General features: G+C 48.7%; 1 protein-coding gene across 1 annotated transcript in view; it reads right to left on the reverse strand.

Annotated features, from left to right (window-relative positions):
* Positions 1-19549, reverse strand: part of LOC119402234 (uncharacterized) — a 94913-nt gene that overhangs the window by 5153 nt on the left and 70211 nt on the right. The window contains exon 6 of the mRNA XM_037669368.1: positions 13674-13712. Within this exon, the coding sequence (XP_037525296.1) occupies positions 13674-13712 (39 nt within the window). The remainder of the gene's footprint in view (positions 1-13673; positions 13713-19549) is intronic.

Genomic DNA, 19549 nt, shown 5'->3' on the forward strand with positions numbered 1-19549 from the left:
GCTTTTCGTCGTCGTCAAGAATTAGGCAGACTCCCACGGCAAAACATCGCATCATAACAGAGGAAAGCGCCAGACCACTCCGTTAGAGCCCGTACAGAGTTTCGATGCGAGAACGCGAGGCCGTGAAGAAACAGGTCGACGAAATGCTACGCGACGACATCATCCAGCCTTCGAAGAGTCCGTGGGCATCCCCGGTGGTGCTAGTGAAGAAGAAGGATGGGACTCTACGTTTTTGCGTGGATTATTGTCGCCTAAACAAAGTCACGAAGAATGGCGTGTATCCCCTTCCCCGGATAGACGACACCCTCGATCGATTACACAACGCAAAGTACTTTTCGTCGATGGACCTCAAGACCGGTTACTGGCAAATACAAGTCGACGAGAGAGACCGAGGAAAGACCGCCTTTATAACACCAGACGGCCTGTTCGAGTTCAAAGTCATGCCCTTTGGTCTTTGCTCGGTACCTGCGACTTTTCAACGGGTTATGGATACAGTACTGGCCGGCTTGAAGTGACAGACGTGCCTTGTGTACTTGGACGACGTCGTTGTGTTTTCCTCAAACTTCGACGAACACCTTCGGCGCCTTGAAGTTGTACTTCAAGCAATCAAGACCTCCGGACTCACCTTGAAGCCTCAAAAGTGCCGCTTGTTGACCACGTGACCCAAGAACAAGAGCTGGAGCTCTTGTTCTTGGGTCACGTGATCAGCAATGATGGCGTTCGCCCGGATCCGCAGAGAACAGCTGCCATCGCTGACTTCCCGACGCCCACCGACAAGAAGGCCGTACGCCGTTTTCTCGGCTTGTGCGCCTATTACAGACGTTTCGTCAAGGAATTTTCACGGATCGCCGAGCCGCTGACGCAACTCACGAAGGCCGACGTCGAATTCAGGTGGGAAACGTCGCAAGTTCAAGCATTTCAAGAATTGAAACGAGGCCTGCAAACGCCTCCCATACTTGCGCATTTCGACGAATACGCCAATACGGAAATCCACACCGACGCAAGCAGCGTAGGACTCGGCGCCGTCCTTGTGCAGAAAAGCGACGGATTCGAAACGGTCATCAGTTATGCTAGCCGGTCGCTATCAAAGGCAGAAATCAACTACTCCACAACAGAAAAGGAGTGCCTGGCCATCATCTGCGCTACATCGAAGTTTCGCCCCTACCTCTACGGCCGGCCCTTGAAAGTTGTGAGCTGCCACCACGCCTTGTGTTGGCTAGCTAACTTGAAGGACCCTTCAGGTCGCCTCGCACGGTGGAGCCTACGGCTTCAAGAATTTGACATAACCGTCGTTTACAAGTCCGGAAGAAAACACTCCGACGCTGACTGCCTGTCCCGTGCCCCCGTCGACCCACCGCCGCAGGACGACATGGAGGATGACTGCTTCTTGGGAACCATAAGTGCCGAAGACTTCGCCGAACGACAGCGAGCGGACCCAGAACTCAGGGGCCTTGTGGAATACCTCGAGGGCAGGACCACCGTTGTTCCCAAGGTATTCACGCGAGGACTGACGTCGTTTTTCTTGCGCAACGGTGTTCTCCTTAAGAAGAACTTCTCGCCGCTTCAAGCAGATTCCCTTCTCGTAGTGCCCTCGACATTGCGACCAGAGGTGCTCCAGGCTCTGCATGACGACCCGACGTCTGGACACCTGGGTGTTTCTCGCACGCACGCAAGAATACAGGAAAAGTACTACTGGCCGCGCCTTGTGGCCGACGTAACTCGCTACGTCAAGACCTGCCGTGACTGTCAGCGACGCAAGACACCGCCGACCAGGCCAGCCGGACTTCTGCAGCCTATCGAGCCACCTCGACGGCCGTTCCAGCAAATTGGGATGGACTTACTGGGGCCGTTCCCGACGTCCAATACCGGAAACAAATGGATCGTCGTAGCTACCGACTACCTCACCCGCTACGACGAGACAAGGGCCCTACCCAGAGGCAGTGCCGCCGAGGTAGCCAAGTTCTTCGTTGAGAACATCCTCCTGCGTCATGGCGCCCCAGAGGTCCTCATCACCGACAGAGGTACGGCGTTTACTGCTGACCTAACTCAGGCAATACTGAGATACAGCCAAACAAGGCACCGCCGGACCACAGCGTACCACCCACAGACCCATGGCCTCACCGAGCGGTTAAATAAGACCATCGCCGACATGCTGGCCATGTATGTCGACGTCGAACACAAGACGTGGGATGCCGTCCTTCCGCATGTCACCTTCGCATACAACACGGCCATGCAAGAAACGACGCAAATGACGCCGTACAAGCTAGTCTACGGAAGGAGCCCCGCAACGACGCTCGACGCAATACTACCAACCGCCACCGACGAAGACGATCTCGACGTTGCCGCCTATTTGCAACGCGCCGAAGAAGCTCGACAGCTCGCCCGCCTGCGCATCAAGAACCAGCAGAGGGTCGACAGCCGTCAGTATAATCTTCGACGACGCCACATGGAGTACCAACCCGGTGACCGTGTGTGGGTCTGGACGCCGATACGCCGACGCGGGCTCAGTGAAAAACTTCTTCGGCGATACTTCGGCCCATACAAGGTACTTCGACGTCACGGCGCTCTTGACTACGAGGTCGTCCCGGACGGCATTACGAACTCCCAGCGACGCCGCGCACGAACTGAAGTCGTCCATGTTGTGCGCCTTAAGCCGTTTTTTGCGCGTTAGCGAACCTGGGGACTTTATTTTTCCTTTGTTATTGTAATTTATTTGTGTATGCACTTGTTTTTTTTTTTCCTTTCCATGTTCTGTTGCAAGCATCGGGACGATGCTTTTTCAGAGAGGGGCAATGCCACGCCTGCTCCTTTTATTTTGATGTGTTCGAGTTTGACCAACAAGGACGGTTATCAACGCTCGACGCTGGCCGCGAAGCAGTGTTCGAGAAGCTTCACGATTTTAGTAGACCGTTTTGTTAAGATTGCGCGCCGCGTGCTAATGTTCCAGCTTTGTCGAGAGATAACGCCGCCACCAGCGATATTGCTGCAAAGTTCCATAGCGCCTGTACAAAAGCCGACGAACTTGACCGCTTGTCAGTTGATCGACGGACGACGCCCTGTTCGCCGCTATCATTGTACAGCGTGTATTGCTGTAGTTCTAGTTCTCATTTTCCGCCCACAAGTTCGGCCAAATAAACAGTTTCATCCTGCAAACGCCGACTGCTGTCTTCTTTGACGTCACGACCACGTGACAATATGTAGATAACCATATATGTGACTTCAGACTGCTTTCGCTGGCGGACGGCCCGCGTGCCCTCGCCTTTCCTGACAGTGAATGCGGTACGCTAAGCGAAGAAACGCTGTACTCTAAGATTGTCAAAGTGATACTCTCAAGGCTTCTATTTCGCTCCAGTGGCTTTCCTCGATTGGGCAACTCGAGTTTTCGAAGTATTGTGCTATTGTTCTCGTGAGCAGTTGTATCATAATTTTTTCATCTGCAAAGTATTTTGGTGCATATTGCAAGTACACTGTTTGGCTACTAAAACAAGTCTGCTTCCCCAATTTTTTTGTTGATCTTCCTTTTCTCTTATAAGTGTTGTGGCTTGGGCTAGTTGGTTCGTTCTTTCTGTCTACTCTGTCCTTTTTTCCTATGTTCGCGCGCTGCAAAAACCTGCCAGTATGATTCATTTTCTCTCGCACACAAGTGGCGAGCCATAAAGACACAATAATATCTCCTAGTTATCAAACGCATGTAAAAGGTCAGCAATTAAAAAAAAAATTCAATTTCTCGCCATGTAGTGCAAATGCGCGACGTCGCTAACGCTTCCGCTTGTGACGTAATATTTTATTTTTTTTATATTTTCCTTGTTGTTAGTTATGGGCTTCCATGGGCTTCTATGGAAGTTACGCCACCAGTTTACATATACCTTGCCTACGTTTCTCCGGCATATCAGCGCATTGATAGCGTGCTTCTTTACACGCTCCTCGCGTTTAGTCGCAACGCCGGCCAAAAAGCTTCCGCAAATCGCTAGTGCGGCAGATGGAGGAGCGGGGTCGTCGGTCCCCGAGGCTCACGATGAGTGTAAATTCAAATCTCTGCAAACCAATGGTCTCCTCTTTCCCAAAGCAAGCAAAACCGAGCTATCGCTCGACAAACTTTTTCGAAGTCCTTTGGAGAGTATCTGAAGTAAAAAAATGGGCCTTAATTACAGAGAATATGTTCACCGCAACTTTTATGTAATACCACCACCGGTCTTCATCTTCCGTGGGAAAATGGCAGTTCTCAAGGCGAGGCTGTGAATATATGTCAGACGCGAGCTAAGCAGAGCAATAAGATATTTAATATAAACCATTTTTAGACCATTTAGGTCATCACTCTCATGCATCTTAAAGTTTTTAACACTCTTACAGCACCACCTGCATCACTTTGGTAAACAAAATATTGATTCCTTCAGCGGTGTGGGTAAGTAATTAGAGGGACACTAAAGAGAAACAATGAATCGCTTTAGATTGATAAATTTTACTTTCAGAACGACAATGTCGTTATTTCACCATCATAGGTGTATTAATAAAGGAGAAAATGAGTTCAAAAGTTCCATTTTTACGTTTCGCGCCATAATCTCCACGCATGACGTCCCGGATTTCAAAGTGTAGATATCATACATTGGCGCCATTGGCTGCACGAAATTTCCTCAAACTTGATATGTTAACTCTATGGCCCCCTCAGAGGACAGTGTACTTCATTTTTACCGTTTAGGAACTACGTAGTATTATAATCGGAGTTCACGGCTTCGCGCCGCTGGTTCGTGGAAATGACTTGGCGGCATCTGCTCTGCTTTCTCCATCGTCAACGTTCCCCGAAACGCACCAGATGCGGCGAACCCTTCAAGGCTGTCAGTTCCCTCGTCAATCGCCTTGGACACAGTTGGCTGAGATCGACGGTTTTGTGGCCTGGAGATGAACTGTTCATTTGCAGTCGAGGCTGCTCAGAGGAGGCAGTAACTTGCGCACAGCTTTGTTCGGCATTCCGCGAGATGCACCGGACAATCACCCGAGCGCCGGATATTTCTCATCGGGCACCTTTCCCGCACAACGCGGTGTCTTTGTTGCTTTGTGACGCGACCGGGAGCTGGCCGTCAGCTGCGCCGGCGACGCTATCGAGGCAAAGTTGGAAGGGTAGCGCTAGTGGACACGAACTAGAGAAAGACACACGGACGCACGGACGGAAGCGCTTCCGTCTGTGTGTCTTCCTCTAGTCTGTGTCCACTAGCGTTACCCTTTCAAGTATAAATTTCCGACTCGAATAAGAAACAGCACTCCAGAGGCAAAGAAAGACTTCACCTGACAACACGACCAATTTTCAGGCATGTGCGTCGCTGTGATCCCTTCATTGTGTGTATGGTGTCTTTGTGGCTTTGTGACCGGACCGGGAGCTGGCCGTCGGCTGCGCCGGTGACGCTATCGAGGTAAAGAAACTTGGAAGGGTAGCGCTAGTGGACACGGACTAGAGGAAGACACACGGACGCGCGGACGGAAGCGCTTCCGTCTGTGTGTCTTCCTCTAGTCCGTGTCCACTAGCGCTACCGTTTCAAGTATAAATTTCCGACTCGAATAAGAAACAGCACTCCAGAGGCAAAGAAAGACTTCACCTGACAACACGACCAGTTTTCAGGCATGTGCGCCGCCGTGATCTCTTCACTGTGTGTATGGTGCCTTTGTGGCTTTGTGACCGGACCGGGAGCTGGCCGTCAGCTGCGCCGGTGAGGCTATCGAGAAGAAAGACTGCACCTGACAACACGACCAGTTTTCAGGCATGTGTGCCGCCGTGATCCCTTCATGGTGAGTTAAGTGCCCCATTGTGTCTTTTGTTCACCTCCCGGGCACCTTCCGTTGAGCCAGGCGCGCCGCTTCTCTTTTCCTGCGGTGCGAAGGAGGCGGCGCTTGACTTTTCCTGTGGGCCGAAGGAGGCGGTGCTTTACGTTTTCTTGAGGGGGCGGAGACGAAGACAACGTGTTGATTGGACTGTCCCGGACTTGACTGTTTTCTCCAACAGAGAATCCTGGGAAGTCCCAGGTGTTACGGGGGGTTTATTGAGGATTCTGCGAGAGCGACGATCGTAGCAGCAGCGCGCAGGGCGTAGCCAGAGAGCGAATTGTCGGTGTGTGCCAGCCGATGGCGATGGGCCTTCATGCTTGCCGATCTTCTTCCTCACAATCACCCCCGGTATGGAGAGGTAGCCATCCTGGCGATCTAGATAGAGGTCAGAGGATCATAATATGCCTTAAGGCGGTCAATGTGGACTGTCTCTCGCCCGCGACGACGGAGATCGGTAGATGGCGTAACGGGTTCGACCACGTAATTGACAGGGGAGGTTTGCGCAACCACGCGGTAGGGTCCGTGGTACTTTGGAAGGAGCTTAGATGAAAGGCCGGGAGCAGCAACTGAAGGCACCCAAAGCCACACGAGGGAGTCGATAGGAAAAGGGTCCGGAGGAGGCTTGGAGTCATGGCGCTGTTTTTGGCGACACTGTTAATCATAAGTGAAAGATCGGGCAAGTTGTCCGCATCTCTCAGCGTGCTGGGCGAGCTCAGACACAGGTTGGCAGTCGGCAGGATCTGGGTGATACGGGAGAATTGTATCAATCGTGCTGGAGGGCTCGCGGCCATAAAGCAAGAAGAATGGTGAGAATCCGGTAGTGGCTTGGCAGGCGGTGTTGTACGCGTATGTGACAAACGGAAGTACAACATCCCAATTGCAGTGGTCTGAGGCAACGTACATAGACAACATGTCACCAAGGGTCCGGTTAAATCGTTCAGTTAAGCCATTGGTCTGTGGGTGATAAGCGCTAGTAGTGCGGTGAATAATTTGGCATTCAGATAAAAGGGATTGCAGCACGTCCGAGAGGAATACACGTCCCCGATCACTCAGGAGTTCACGAGGTGCGCCATGGCGAAGAATGAAGTTGTGTAGAAAAAGCCGATCTTCTTCCTCACACAGGATTTATAACGCGAGCGTCGGGACTCTCCAAGCACGTTACCACGCGCTACCAAGTCGTCATGTAAATAAACCTTCTTGTAATCAGCTCCGGCTCCTGACCTCGACTTCTCCCTGAAGCCTGGCTGCTCCCCGGTCCCATGGGCAACCCGCGACCATACGTAGGCCCTAGTAGCCGCCGTCAAAATAAGTGACCTCACAGCGAATGATGCGGAAACTGCATGGTCGCGTCGCCATCCACATTTTCTTTTTGCGCGATTCCTCGCTTACTAAGCGTCTTCTAGGAGTAAGAGTGGTGTTTTATTGGGAGAGCAATTATATGGACAGTTCCGGCTGATTTTTGCCGTCGCCGTCACCGCCGTCATGCACCGTACACACACACACACACACACACACACACACACACACACACACACACACACATATTATATATATATATATATATATATATATATATATATATATATATATATATATATATATATATATATACATATATATATCGAAAGAAAAATAATTCAGAAATACTGTCCTACACGCGGAAATGAACGGCCGACCTCTCACTCCGAAACGCACGGTGTTAGACTGCTAAGCCACGGAGAGTACCGTCTTTCAGCATGCAAACGGCGAGCTGTTTCTATACACCATTTACTTCAGCGTGCTTTCTTACTCACCAGCGAGATGGCGCGATGTGCGCGCTGGGCTTTAAAGGTCGTCGCCCCGCTCCTGCGAACGCCGATGCTCTTTGCCCTACAGGGCGTGGTCGCCTTCGTGCGCTTATCTCAAGGAAAGAAGGCGGGCGGGCGGGGTGGGGTGGAGCGGGGGGTTGTATGTATTGTGCTTTCCCCGCGATGTCCGCGCTGAAGTCACGAGCGTACGAAGGTCACTTCGCTCGCTACAGTGGCCGCGCTTGCGAAAGGAGCGCGCTGTTCAAACAGAAAGAAGTAACAACTGCGACATTTAGTTCGCGCTCGTCCTGTGCCTACCTGTTCGTTGGTTTCGAGCGTCGTGCTTTATGTTTCAACAGTGCGCTGCATGTATCGAGCTGTTACGCAAGATTGTTCGCGCTCGTCCTGTGTGCGTTCTTTTCATGCGTCCTTTGGGCTCGAGCGACGCGCTGGCAATTTCGAGCTGCTTTACGTTCTTTGCGTTAATTCCAATTTGTTGCTATCGACTTCATTGCTTCGCCGTTGCGGCGAAACTCACTTTTTTTCTGGTATCGTGAAAACGAGAGAAATCGTTTTGCTCTTTAGTGTCCATTTAACATCGCAATTTACATTAGTGTTCTCAGCTATCGATATAGAGTGTTCTTTGAATTTGTCGGCAAGCCCCGCCTCTGTTATGGCTTTTAATTATCTAGAGGCTCTTCAAAACTAATAATTGCGCTTCACTGCGATATGATGGGGTGCGACTTATTCCGCATTTGTTACCTATCACCCCATCAGTCATGGAATATATTAAGCTTTACTTGCCGTTGTAATTTAGTTACCAAATTCTTCAATATTTTTTCCATCCTCAAAGAGTGAAGTTCGGTTAACTGCGAATACATAAAACGACTTATTGTTTTCTTTCATCAATGAAAATAAATCATCCCATTTCGATTGTTTAGTTTCATCACGGTAACGCTAAGATTGTCACTTTACAGAGACATAATATGCACGAGAAGCAGTCTGAGATTGCGTGTATGGCGGGTGGGGTATAATAAAATATATTAGTATATGACCACTGAGAGCGCAAAAAAGTTGGGCTAGAAAGTACTACATTTGGAGTCAAGCCAGTTAAGAGCAGCTCTATTAGCGTTGCAGTTAAGCCGGTACCACGAGTGAATGGCGATAACTTTTCATAAAAACCGAGCATCAAGAACTGCTGTAAAATATTTTTGCCCATTTGTGCTTGCTGCCGTATCAATATTCAACTGGCCTCCCAACACGACTACGTATTCATCGTCATTAACGACGAGAAAACTATGTTATCTAAAAAGTGTATCAAATTTTTGCTATCACGGGTGTCCACACTACAACGAACGCACAGTTCGCCACTTTATGAGATGCATTTCAACATTGCCAGAGAATTGTGCCCACTTATTAATCCATCGATAATTTATCGCATATTTCACGCATATATATACACCCATGTCTCAACTTATTCTTCTGTTTATATAAGCTTCATTATCTGAATCAAAATAATAATACCAGTGTCACCACTGTACCTCAGTTCTCTAAGCACAGTTATGGGGAAATTAATTTATACTCATCAAGGATAACAAAGAGAAAGTCACCTTTCCAGCGAGCTGACTTCAATTCAATGTGGACCACAGCTAGCGGAAATACGCACTGCTCAACAATGACAGAATTCAGCTCAGATGAAAAAAAGCCATTTGTATAACTTTCCATTAGGACATATCTTCTTGATAATACATGTACGCTGTCAAGAAATACGAGGGGCGTTCAATAGAGATTTCCCCTGACCCACTTCTACTTATAGCAGGATGCGGGAACTGCGCATGTGTAATGACATAAGTCACTGTAGGTCACGTACCAATCTGTAACTCTGAACGAAAAAAGGTCTTACTTTTAGAGGTGCTGAAGTGGTGTGAGGTGTGATAATTGATGCAGTGACATACAGAGCAGTCATCAAGTTCCTGTATTTAAATTCCGCACTCGAAGGGAGACGTTCGATGGGATAAAAAAGGTTTATCGGGAGGATTCCTCATCATATGCTGTAGCGAAGAACTGGCATCGGCAATTCAAATACGGTCGGATTTCGGTGGAAACGGTTCTGATTCCGGGCCGACCCCACTCCGCTGTCGATGAGTACACCTCCGCTGTCGATGAGTACACCGATGAGTACACCAAATGGTGGCCAGTACAGGCCACCATTTTGGAAAATCGGCGCGTAACCGTTCGAGACCTAGCCCAAAAGGTGAAGATTAGTGTGGGGTCCGTGGGAAAAATCACCCAGGACCATCTTAATATGTCTAAGGTATCCGCTCGCTGGGTTACCCGGCTGCTCACACCTTTCCAAAATCAGGAACGAGTCCAATGCTCCCAGTGTCTTTTGACCATGTGCCATGGAAACCAGGAGGACTTTTTCAACAGACTGATTACACAGGATGAATGTTGGGTCCATCACTATGATCCGGAGACTAAAGTCCAGTCGATGCAATGGAAGCACTTGGACTCAGCGCCTCCAAACGAGGCACGCGCTCAGCCCTCGGCGGGCAAGGTCATGCTCACAGTCTTTTGGGACCAGCACAGAGTAGTCGTCATGGATTTCCTAGCAAAGGGTGCCATGATTACTGGGGCGTACTATGCTTCACTGCTGCGGAAATTGCGGGAGGCCATCAAAAGCAACAGACGTCGCATGCTCACCAAAGCTGTCCGCCTTCTGCAAGACAATGCCCCAGTTCACAACTCACATGTTGGCCAGATGGAAGCACGCTGCGGCGGCTTTGAAATTCTACCGCATCGCCCTTATTATCCCAACCACGCACCATCGGACTTCCACCTCTTTCCACTAATGAAGTCACATTTCAAGGGCAAGCATTTTCCAGATGATGAGACTCTGATTCCTGAAGTCACAACATAGCTTTAGGAACACCCTGTCGACTTCTACAAGCGAAGGGTTTACAGTCGCATAAAAACATGGGAAAAGTGTTTGTCCCTGGGACCGGGTGGCACGTATGTAGAGAAGGACTAATAAATCTGCAAAATTTCGTTGCTCCTCGTCCACAGCAAGTAGGTCAGGGGAAATCTTCATTGAACGCCCCTCGTATAACAAGTACAAGAATGTAGCCGCTCTGGAATCGTGTGTATGACAGAGAAGGCAAGGACACTTTCATGCAACAGTTGGTGGATCTGTGATATACCATACTTTCGTCCTGTAACGTGCAAGGAAGCGTAGAGAAGGTTCAAAAGAAAAAAAAAGGTGGCAGAAAAAGCATACCGCATCGGCGGCGGTGTGAGTGTGTTCCGTTTTTAGTGGAATGTCATTCGTAGATATGAAATATAACTGAAAAGCCTTAAAGAGGTCCTGAACCACTTTTCCAAGTAATCATTGAATGACCTCAGGGAGTTCAACCAATACATTGGCGCAAAAATATCTCGAATCCTTCAAGAACCAGCGGAGTAAAGGGGATTTGTCCAGCGCTTTATGCACTTTCTCTCTTGCCTCATCCCAACGAGCGCGCTGAAAACTACACAAACGCCGCTCTTGATTTATGTCGGCTATTGGCCGCGGTAGCATGCTATATGTTGTTCGATGTCGAAATGGAGTTGGGCAGACCATGAGGCTTCCTAATGCGATGGACGTATAATAGATGGTCCATAGAGTAAGAGAATTGATGCCAAAGGAAGGGAGATGTGTTTGACTGCGGTACATAAAAAAACATTATGTAGAATTAAAGAATATCAAGGCATACAAGCAGTCAGCTAAAAGATAAGGGTAAGAGAAGAAGCGTCCGCGGTGGGCATAAATATAAAGCTGTAATGATTACTCTAATGGTCATGCCTCTGAATTATGCCGCCATTTATACGGCTTCCTGCCAGAGCGCAACAAAGATGCTTACTTTACCGGTGACATTCACGGCAGCCACGCTAGACGCGACGTCTCCGGAATGGATATGCAGGACACAACAGCAAAAGAAATAAGCCTCTAAGCATTGCGCTGCAACCATGGTGCTCATAACGATATGTAAAATGAAGCAAGTAACGGCACATCTTTTGCCCCTGATATGTTCCATGGTGTAGCGTACACAATGCGCTTATTTCACGTTAACTTGGAAAGTAGTAACGCACCCGAACGTGGGCGCAAGAAAACCGAAGCTGACAACACCAGCGCTGACTGGTTCTCATTCTCTTGCGTTCGTGCTTGCACTCATTACTGTCTTACATAATAAATTCCTACCAGATGACGGAACTTTCTGTCGTTCTATGTTGTAATTACGGTTAGCGAGTTTCCCAGTTAATGTGACACCTTTAGATTAAATTACGCATATTAAAGCGATAGAAAGCTTTTACCTCCAAGATATCATCGAACCTTCAATTTGTTTGTATATAAATTGATAATATTACTGATTTCGCGGGACAATTCAAATTGTCAAGCACGCGTACAATGTATATGAGATCGTGCTACGCATTATTTTAGCCCACTTGTATATTATTAGCCCCAACAAAAAAATTACAGCATATCCACGGGTGAATGATGAAGAGCTTGGGCGAAGCTCCTGAAGCAATCATGGTCTCGGGATCCGCTTCTCGTTGAGCCCGTTTCGCAGCGGCGTCCTTGGCGCTCACCGTCACGGGATCCGCCTGGCTGCCGCCAAGCGAGCGCTAAGCAAGCGAGCCTCTCGGGACCGAGAGGCTGCCGCCAAGCGAGCGCGGCGCCAGGCGGATCTCGAGGCGGTGCGCGCCCGCGAAGCCACCGCCAAGCGCGCGCGGTGCCAGGCGGCAGCCTTTCGAGCTCGCACCTCGGGATCCTGCCGATGAGCACGAGACGCAGCAGCCTTCCGCACCCGGCGCTCCTCGTCGCCCATGGTCCGCCAAGCAGCACGATCCGGGAAGCGCACTCGTACAGCGACGATCCGGGTAATGAGAGATCCCCGCGCAGCAGCCAATCGGAGAGCAGCTGCACCGCCAATGCCATCTAGCGTACATTCACCCAACCGCCATATTGTACGCGTCTATGGGACAGCGCCCTCTCGGAAACGAGACGAGAAATGGAGATGACGGCACAGAATGCGTACAGCACCATCTAATATATCGTCACCAAACTGCAGTTTGCATCCATCTCTATGGGACAGTGCCCTCTATTGTACGATAAGGGAACACTACAGGGTACGCCGGATGGATCGACGATCGACAACCGACCAGGTCTCGCTATAAGGAGCTTCGCCCCTAAAAAATAAGACTCGAACTATACTTTGCGCGCTTGATTACTGCAATGTGCGCGCGAATGAGTGTTGGTTCCTCCACGTGAGGTGCGAGAAGCAGAAGACGACGACGGCTGTGGTGCACGTGCAAAAATGCGCGCGAACGCCGGGATGCGTGGTGTCGAGGAAGAAAGAGAAGAGAGGGCAGACGGTGTTCGGTGTAAGGTTCCGGTGTCTTCGGCAGCGTTCGCAAGCCAGCGCCTACCTTTTCAAAGCCGTCGCTCCACTTGTCGGCGTTAGCCGCCTCGCGTCGCTCATGCAGCCCGACTCTTCATCCAATGGGTGAGCCTGCGTCGCACTATCTGACTGTCTTATTCTGTAGAGACGCTTACTAACCAATCCGTGTTCTATTTGTGTTCGTGTTATTTACTCTGTGTGTGTGCATGCTTTTAGTTTCCATTTGTGTATAAAGTGCGTTCTCAACCTGCAACAGCCTCGTCGATAGGTGAGACCGTCAGCGTTCCCATGCATATTTTAAGAACCCATACATTTCTTATTACAATTGCTAAAGGGTGCCCCATACTGCAGCCCACGAGCAGCACACAGGGCAGCATTCTTCAATTGATAGCAATGGTTCTCTAGTGCACAGCAAAGGCAGAGAGGAGAACTTGCGGAATTGAGGAGAAGCTGAGTATTCGCTACTTGGTATATGGGTTCCAACGTCCCAAAGCTACTCAGCGTATGACAGACGCAGAATCTCAGAACATGCGCAGTACATTTCCTGTGAAAAATCTTAATTCATTCATTGTGAAGGTAGATGTCGTTCTATGTCACGAATCGCTTTTAAATAAATAAATTTTTGGACACTTACGCGACTCTGCCTTTTCGCCGTTCTGGTCTTGGGTGTCGGCTGCGAGGACAAGATTAAAAAAGCTTGAGTTAAGACAAAGTAACAGCGACGAGGAAGAGCGGTATTACAGTATACAAGCTAGCATATGTAGTGAATAATGCAAGCACTCTGACCGATATATTCGCCGTCGTGATGACATCACTGTCAGACAAGGATGGCTGGCTTCACTGGGAGCATATCGGCAAAGCAGAAAGTCACGAGATTCAAATCAAAGGATATCAACTCCACTTCCTTTCTCATCCCCCTTCCCTCTTCAAACTAGAGAGGCTTGGGAGGAGTACCTGCTCGGCTGCTCTACCTTGGATGCGCAACGCTCCTTGGTGGCGCGCGCCCGGGCAGCGGCCATCTCCAATGGTGTCCCGGACTAGGGACTGCCACTCAAACACACAGCAGCTCTCTTGTGAGTTTCTTGAATAAAATGTTTACCACCACCGCCACCACTAATGCAAAGGGCAAATTTTCGTGAGGATTGGCTGTCGCGCTAAGTAAGGTGAGACGCGAACGAGTACTTGCGCATACCGAAAAAATGCCACCACGATCGCTCGAAAGTGTCCACCTTCATTAGCATTGTAACGCTTCACCGTAATGACGCCACCCTAAATTTCGAGAAGCATGGCTCTGCACTTGATGCTTTTCTACTACAGCGTGCAAAGACGTATCAGTGATATTATACTTAATGAATCATTCCATGTCAGCAGTGCCACAGATATTGCCTTCTCAGAGTTTAAAGGAAAATCATGAGAAAATCTTCTGAGAAAGCACTAGGCATTCTAATTTTAAGGCTTCTATGTTTCTCCTTCAGAATCGTTGACATTCCACCTAGTCCCTTTTCCTGGTTTTTAAAACATTTTCTTTAATCTAAGAGACTTACAAAACTCCTTCTGGACTTCGTCTTGACCAACGCAAGACCATCAAAGACAGAAGAAACTATAAATGCACAAAGCGCCAACTTACAAAATTTGTTAGCACAGGCGTGTGTAAGTAGCTTCTATTGGTACTACATGACATGCTCTTGAACGTCGCGCAACGTGACGGGGATTGATTACCATTCATTGTAAGTCTTATGGCTGCATACCACTGCTAAACATACATGTCATCATTAAAAAAAAGAACGGATGACCTACCAACAAGAGAAATAATCGAAACTGATGTCAACACATACATGGGTGGCGAGGGTATTAGGTGCCCGCCTGTACTCTTTAGGACATAATTATTCATAACTAATTTTAGTGCGCATGTCATTGGCTACTAATTGAAGCTTACAGGAACGTCCGTGGAAAATGAAAATTATGTCGGAAGTTAACGGCTTTTCGTGTTTCTTTTTTTTGTGTTCTTCTTATGTCCCTGTTCGTCTTGCGCTATTCCGTACGATACCGTGACAACATGGGGGCGATCGGAGATCTGTTCGTTCCGCTTGTTCGTTCTCCTGGGGAAGAACAAGCGCGCTGATTGGCTGAAGCGGGAGATGCCACTCAAGGCCGGGGGGTGTCGCCATTTCTTTTTTTTTTGCTTGATCTTTTCTTTTTTGGTGACGTCATATCGCGGCATAACGAGTGGGGTGATCGGAGATCTCGGTTCTGCGCCGTTTGTTCTGTACACATTCTGGCGGCGTACGCGATTGGCCGAAGCCGGAAAAAACCACGTCTCTGAGGGGCGTAGTCATTTTTCTTTTTGCTTGATTTTTTTATTTTTTGGTGACGTTATACCGCGTCATAACGAGCATGTCGTCTGCTACAAAAGAACGGAGCGTGAGACTGTTCGCACGCGTTCTCTCGAGCGAACAAACGGCTTCGCACGGCATGATGCGGCGGTTGCGGCTGCCGCAACAGCTGATTTTGAGAAAATGGCGCTTGCGACGTGTGCTTCGCTTGCAGTTGGAGGTGCGAGATGCGTTTGAAGGCATGAGCGAGTGCGGCGTCGCTTTCTGTTCTCGAAACGAACAGTGCGAACAAAATGAACGGGCCTGCCACTGGGATGTGGTCTTACGCGCTGGGACTTAGTTCAAAAGCGCTACCAGCTACTGCCACGTGTCGTCCCGGTCCTCACTCGTGAACGACGGCCCCAGTGAGCACGACGGCGTAGGTATCTGTGGGTGCTCTTTTATAAAAGCCAGAAGAAGCTCCTTCTGACGACTCGACACCCGGGAGCCAAGCCAGACATTCCGGTTGGACGACATCTTGAAAAACTGCGCCAACCGCTACTTTTCTCTTTTATTTTTTCGCGTGCGCGACTTCACATAGTGAGCACGTTAGAAAAACTAACACCAATAAATATCAGCGCTCAAACCTATTGCTGTTTCGGAAACAGTTTGAGCTTGAAAGGAAAACAATATCTTTTCGTATAACAACTGTATTTATTAGAAGGTGAGAAACACTTCGTTTTGAAATATACGGCCCCCTTGCCGAGGACAAACGATGCGCGTCTACTTTTGGAAAGCTCGCCGCTCACCGCTTGACGATTGGCTGTCCTCTTCCTCTCGGCGGAAGAGAGCTGCGGACCGCCCACTTTTGTGACGTGACACCGCCAGAACGAACGCGGAACGAACAGAGATCTCCGATCCCCCCCCCCCCCCCCATGTTAAATTTCAACAGTGTCGACATGGGCGCCGACAACGCTGATTATTGATGCACTGTAAATGGCATGCCGCTAACTTGCGTTAAGCACCGATGCTATGACCTTTGTACAGTCACCCTCACCGCAAAATTGATCGCACATGCCACATGCAAAAGTACTACGTCACGTTTATAATGCTCGAAAGAGCGCAGCTCTCAACGTTCCTAAAGTTGCATGGATTATTGCGCATGAACATTTAAAGAGCAGAGCGGGTGTGCGAATAATGGCCTTATAATCAAACCAAATCCGAATCGAACAGAGGTAACACCGAAAGGAATACGAATGCCAATCGGATACCATACGAATATTTTTCGACTAGTAAGGCAACTATTCTCAAAATTGTTGCCCATTTGAAAATACTAGCTTCCAAATAAATTAATATGATTACTTCTAACCCACAAAGCAATGCCACAAGCTATGTTCCCTAAGGTAGGGTAGCGCACAGCAGCGGCTAAAGGCTTCGAGATATTTTGTTGAAATGCAGCAGTTGCTCCAGTAGTGAAAGTGCTGCTTCTCACCTGCTTTTAAATATATATCCGGCATAAGAATAAGCCCTGTTTTATAAGTCAACATCATGAATCTCAATAAAATGATAGTAGACTGAGGGCACTTTGACTTCGGCGACACTAGACTAAAATTTTAAGCAAGAACACCTTTATCCGGTGATGAATGCTGCGTGAACAATCCAGTTCAGCATCTTGGTAATTCGATAATGAAACAAAAAAACATTGGCCGCCATCCTGCCCTGTGATCGTTCATGTCTATTATCACTTTAGAGTAATGGTACTGATGATAGCTTTGTGGTCGGTGTGGTAGACCGTGATTGGTTCCGCGACAATTTTCAGCAAGACGACTTCGTTGCTTTCGTCAAGCATTTTGTTCACGCTGTTCTTCTGGTGCCTTTAATTTCTGTGGTCTACCCATGGAAGTCTTAGAATGAACTGAATGAGCTGCTAGACCGGGTCTACCTATTATATTTGAAAGCGAGAAACACAGCAACAGCCCTGGACACGGGACGGTGAAAGAACGACAGACGAGGGCGCTAATAATACGTTCACCGTCCCGTGTCCAGCGCCGTTTGTTCCTTCGTCATTCGAAGCAGCTGCAACCTAATCTTTACGGGCCACGCGTGGGAGGGTGTTCCCATTGTTCAAAGGCGCCTTATCATTCATGATTGTGCTTTTTCCTTATTGAAACGAATATTGAGCTCTATGCTCTATGCATGATTGCAAGAAACATGCCGTTTGCCTTCAATTGCTAAAGGGCCGCTAAACCACCAAGAGGTCGCATTTTAGCTATGGCTTTGCAGTTGTGTACGAGTCTACCGTGAACTCTAGCGGTTTTGTACGCGTTTGCTCGTTTCGCTCTTTTCTTCACTAAGCTGCATTCGTCGGCTCGTCTGTCCAGCTCTCCGAATGTCCTTCCTCAACGTCCGAGGTGAAACAACGCCACCTAGACAAACTTCGTGAAGGCCGGGAAGCTAAACTCTATTTGTCACGCGTCGTCAGAGGTAGTGGGCTGACTTCTTTCAATGGGCCGCTCTTGCTCGGCGGACGCTAGCACCCAAGCATCACTACAGGGCTCCGCGCTGGTTGCGTTGTGCGGTGTGCTTGGTGGCGGATCATCACCTACGCCCGCGTTCGGCGGTGCGTTCGCATCGGCGTTTTGTTCACTTCAGCATTACTAGTGTTCGAAGCTGGACGTGTATCGAATCCCGCACGCGCTGGCTGCCATCCGATGCCGAGTTAAGCTGGAAGCAGTGTGAGAAACGCTAATGCTGCGTTGCTCTGAGTGCCGTCAGTTCCTTCAAAGCTGTGATGTGTGCTGCTTGTGTTTGTGCGCGTGTTGGTCGTTGAGTGACTAGGCTGCGATGCCATGGAAGTGTTGTGTTCCACATTGTTGTGGAAACTACGACTCGATGCCCAAGGTACGCGTATTTCTATTTCCAACCGATGAAGACACGCGGAAGCTATGGATACGTGTTATCCCAAGGGATAATTTCAGCCCGACAAAGCATTCAAAGGTAAATACACACATTTTCTTTTTTTTTGCGTACATTACGTTTCACGTAGTATGATGGTATTACGTTTCATATTTGTCACGTGCGCGCGTTTCGCAGTATGTTAGGGCGACCTGCAGAAACGCGAATCGTAAAGTTGTCACTTTCTTGTCACTTGCAGGTGTGCGAAAAACACTTCAGTCCGGTTGATATTCTACGAGAAGTTTGCAATAAACAAGGCACAAAAGCGGAACGAGATGTGTATGCTTATTTATATACTTTGAAGCATGCGTTGTTTTTCATTATTAGAACATTTGGCACGTAAATAACGGGGGTTCCAATCGAATATAAAAGTCGCCACATGTCACGCACTGTGGGAGTTGATGTAATGCGTAGCAGTCAGCAAGGAGCTGCATATATCGCATTATTTGTCTGTGGGGCAAATGAAGGCCTTCATGTCATAACAATGGGTTCACTATTGAATGTCTCTCGTGCATTCATGCATGTACAATTCGTTAAATACCATGCTATAGAACTTACATTCTGGTATATACAATACATGGTTGCTCATTTATATTCGTCACGCACTTATTTCACGTCCTACCGCTTTTGGTGTAAATCCAGTTAGCGAAACAGCCGGAAGTGTACTCCGACAATATCATATAATTCACACCTTACTTGACAAACATGTCATGATTTGCATGCTAGGCCCTGTCACTTATGCTCCTCATACAGTCACGTCACGGCATACCAGTTTTGGTACACATCTTGCTAGCCAAACGGTTGCGAGCCCACCATGAGCGTGGCATGCAAGTCATGCCGCACGTGGCATGACTGTCATGATTGTTACGTTACAATCAGTCATTTATGTTCGTCATGCAACCATGTCACGCTATACCAATATTGGTATACATACATTTAATGAAACGGCAGCGAGCGCTCAAAGAGTGTGTCATGTAAATCAAGCCTTACATGACACGCATCTGATAATATACATGTTACCGCCTATGAATCCTGTTTGTCATACACTCCTGTCCCGCCATACCGATTTCGGTGTATATTAAATGAACTAAACGGCCGCTAGAGCACGAATACCGTAGCTAGCGCAGGTAGAGCGTCAGCCCACTAGCGACACGTCACTCGAACAGCTTCCAGGCCTTGACGATGTTTGTCTAGGTGGCGTTGGGTGAAAACGCAAGGAGCGCGTGCAAAGATCTGCTAGCAG

Source organism: Rhipicephalus sanguineus, chromosome 8 (genome assembly GCF_013339695.2).
Source record: "Rhipicephalus sanguineus isolate Rsan-2018 chromosome 8, BIME_Rsan_1.4, whole genome shotgun sequence".
NCBI classification, from domain to species: domain Eukaryota; kingdom Metazoa; phylum Arthropoda; class Arachnida; order Ixodida; family Ixodidae; genus Rhipicephalus; species Rhipicephalus sanguineus.